The 3168-nt window shown below is 36.1% G+C and overlaps 1 protein-coding gene across 1 annotated transcript; it reads right to left on the bottom strand.

Moving 5' to 3' along the window:
* Positions 1–500: 500 nt before the first annotated feature.
* LOC132618994 (inorganic pyrophosphatase 1-like) lies at positions 501–2863 on the bottom strand. The gene is made up of 4 exons (XM_060334009.1): positions 2640–2863; positions 2048–2169; positions 1694–1895; positions 501–1564 (listed from the first exon to the last, which is right to left on the bottom strand). The coding sequence occupies exons 1-4, from the start codon at positions 2775–2777 to the stop codon at positions 1211–1213; spliced, it is 816 nt and encodes a 271-aa protein (XP_060189992.1). The 5' UTR covers positions 2778–2863; the 3' UTR covers positions 501–1210.
* Positions 2864–3168: the final 305 nt, after the last annotated feature.

Below are 3168 nucleotides of genomic sequence, written 5' to 3' on the forward strand. Positions count from 1 at the left end.
TACATACTACAACCTCATGTAGGGTAATTTCCAAATTCCAAACCGATCAAGGAGTTACCGCTGCCCGAAATAGGCCTATCAACCATTTTCGCAAAACGTTCAAACCTTCAATGTTTCCACTAGAACTCAAGTTTATGTAATTTATCTTAGAATGATACTTTGACCTTGATTTATGTTAAATCAATTGATGAAAGGTGCCTAATGTCATTTCCTAAATATGTAACATATGATCTTTAGCACCTATTATTTTTTTCTCTTATATCGTAAAGTCAGTATTCGAATTTCTTCTACTTTCAATTTAAATAATATGTAATGTTAAATTTGTTGCCGTCTTTCCTGGAATTGAGGTGAGGAGACACAAATTTTGTTGTTCTTCAGCTAGCTTTGCGGCAGCTTCGTCACTTTCGTCACCCCTGATAATTGAGGTACTTGAAAGCTCTAATAATGATAATTCAAGTAAGTTGGTCGATTTACTTGATCAACTATTATGATATTGACCCTTGGAGTATAAAAGATTGTATTTTGTTTGAAGAAACGATTAGTAATGAAGCACTAGAAGCTACATGTACCATAGAAAATGTTAGTCTACAATAAGATTGATCCTAAAAAAAATGAGAATATAAAATCTGCAATATCTTACACATGGTTCATATATATTTATTTCTATTATCTCTCTGCTTTTTTTTTTCTTTGAGATGCGCGGATACGTATACTAGTGGTTTTTTAATTGCCAGTCTTCCAACATCAAGTGACAGTATGTTTTTTTCTGAGTAATGGTCCATTTCTTTTTAGACCTCAACTTGTTGTCGCATGCAAAGTTAAAATATACAAGAATGGACAAAACCTGCAATTGGAAGTGAACGTGTCTCTGCCGGGGGGTTGGGGGGACGTATGGTACTATGGTATACAGCCTATCTTGACACAAGTATTAGTAGAGACTAACTTTATCGTTGCTTCAAGGTTCCCCTTCCATCTAAAACACCATATTTTACTAAAGGTTTGTGTTATTTAGCCAGTTCAAGGAAAATTTTATTGCAAAATTACTTCAAACTTACTACACAATTTTTTTTTTTTTTTAACCTATACTCCTTTTATTTTGTAGCCCGCCCACATCAGTTATATAGATCTCTCTAGCAATGGATTTTCATTTAGATTCTTAATGGGGTTTCACTTGTTAAGCTAAATTACAATGGCTTGGGCAGTCTTGCCATTAGTAAGGTACTGGAAGAGCATGTGGCAAGGCTCCGTGAGTTGCTTTGGACATTGTCTGGAACTTGCACTCGACTGATAACAATTGGCTTTCTTCAATGTTGATTCCGTTAATCAGTTGTAGCAGAATGTGCTCTAGCTCTTCCCCATCAGTCCACTCGTGAACCGCTGCTTTTACTAGTGTCCTGTTTTCATTTATCAAATTCCAGGCTGGGAAATCTTTTCTTGGCATAACAAAATCTCCTTCTCTGAGCTTCAAACTGGGGCAAAAATCGCCGACTCCATCGCCAAGATAGATCATTCTTTTCTTCCCCTCCTTGGCTATGGAGGCTTGTATTCTTTCTACTACCAGACCCTGCATTAAATAGAACCTCACTTAGGAAAACTGATTCAAAAATTAGCTAATTTCATGTTAAATGCTTAATAATAATAATAACTGCAACTCTGAACTCGTCGATCTTTTTGAAAATGGATGGACTATTACCTTGCACATGTTGGGAGGGCAGAGATTACATCCATGAGGGGATTTTTGAAAATCGACGTAAGGGAGGATTTGAAGCCTGCCTTCATCATCAAAATAGCCTGGGTTCGTGTTGATTTCCGAGAAGCAATCCCTTATACCCAGATGTTTCAAGATTGTTTCAATGAAGAATACATTTGCATCGCTTACTACTCTCAAATCACACCTGAATTAACACATTGAATTAGTTTAAACCCACAAAATATCTCTTTATCTCTGTGAAGCAGACTTTAAAAAAAAAACAAAAAAAAAAACAGGAGAAATACAAGATTTATAGAGCGTACACCATGAAAAAAGCTGTAATTGAGAGATACATACCCTAATGCATGAGCTGATTTAATGGCAGGGACAATCCTGGGGTGTATGGGAACACGTTTCAGTACCTCTTCAATGTCTTCAATAGTTTTTCCTTGTGAATGAAGCTCCTTCATCATCCTATCCTGTAATTTCAAACACAACAGAAATTATCAGCCTCTAGCAAACGACGAAAATCAGACAAAACCCTTAAACTATGTTAGGAAATTGAATACATCTGTCTGTTCTTACATAGTACTCCTATCTTTTTTAATGTCAAGGACTCTGTTGCACGTCATTGTTCTCATTAGGACCACCCACAAGGGCGAGCCACCATTATATTTTAGGTGGCCGCTGAATCTCAATATTTGTGTTAAAAAATTCATTTGATATGTATAAATTAATTTTCAAGAAGACTAGAACTCAGTAGGCCAAAAAAAAATTAGGTCCAGAATCCATAAACTAAAAATCGCCTCTGACTGCACAAAATAGGAAGAACGGATGATGCACTCTCACAATGTGCTACCATTCGAGATGGGCAGGACATATTAATGGACGTAAAAATAAATTACGAAGAAAGGACATATATATCATGTAGAGGAAAACGAAAAGTAACCATGAGAGAGTTCCAGGGCATAGTGGGAAGAAGTTGATTGAACAAATCCGTGGCGCCTAACTCATCCACCACCCAATTATCACTGTCCACGTCGATGATCGTCTTGTCGAAGTCGAAGACCACCACAATTCCAGCCATTTCTGAATAGTTTATTGAGGAGTTATTGACAAGAAATTAAAGAGATGAATCTCAGAACACAAACTATTGTTAGAATTTAGAATGAATGGAGTGAGAGAACCTACAAAAAAGTGGGCTTTATATAGGGAGGGAAAAAAAGGGAGATATATTTGAATTAGGTACAAAAAATAAGATGCTAGGGAATATTACGCTATGGAAAGTTTATTCCTATTCTCAGTTGGTTTTGGAAAAGTTATTACTCTCAACTTATTTTCGATATTAGCCGTTGGATTTTGGTGTACTTGATTGTTACGGATCATCCTGGCCTTTTGCTTTATGGTATAAATAATTATTCATTTATTAGTTGGGAGGTTACATGGGAATACTTAGGAATATGACAGAATATTCGATG

This window comes from Lycium barbarum, chromosome 1 (assembly GCF_019175385.1).
Source record: "Lycium barbarum isolate Lr01 chromosome 1, ASM1917538v2, whole genome shotgun sequence".
Lineage (NCBI taxonomy): Eukaryota > Viridiplantae > Streptophyta > Magnoliopsida > Solanales > Solanaceae > Lycium > Lycium barbarum.

Bases quoted from the DNA above. Each gene is read 5' to 3' on its own strand.
- LOC132618994 (XM_060334009.1), bottom strand. From the start codon at position 2,777: ATGGCTGGAATTGTGGTGGTCTTCGACTTCGACAAGACGATCATCGAC. The intron at 2,170-2,639 runs GTTACTTTTCGT...TTGAAATTACAG, and splicing joins TGCCCTGGAACTCTCTCATG to GATAGGATGATGAAGGAGCT. The intron at 1,565-1,693 runs GTAATAGTCCAT...TATTTAATGCAG, and splicing joins GCCCTCCCAACATGTGCAAG to GGTCTGGTAGTAGAAAGAAT.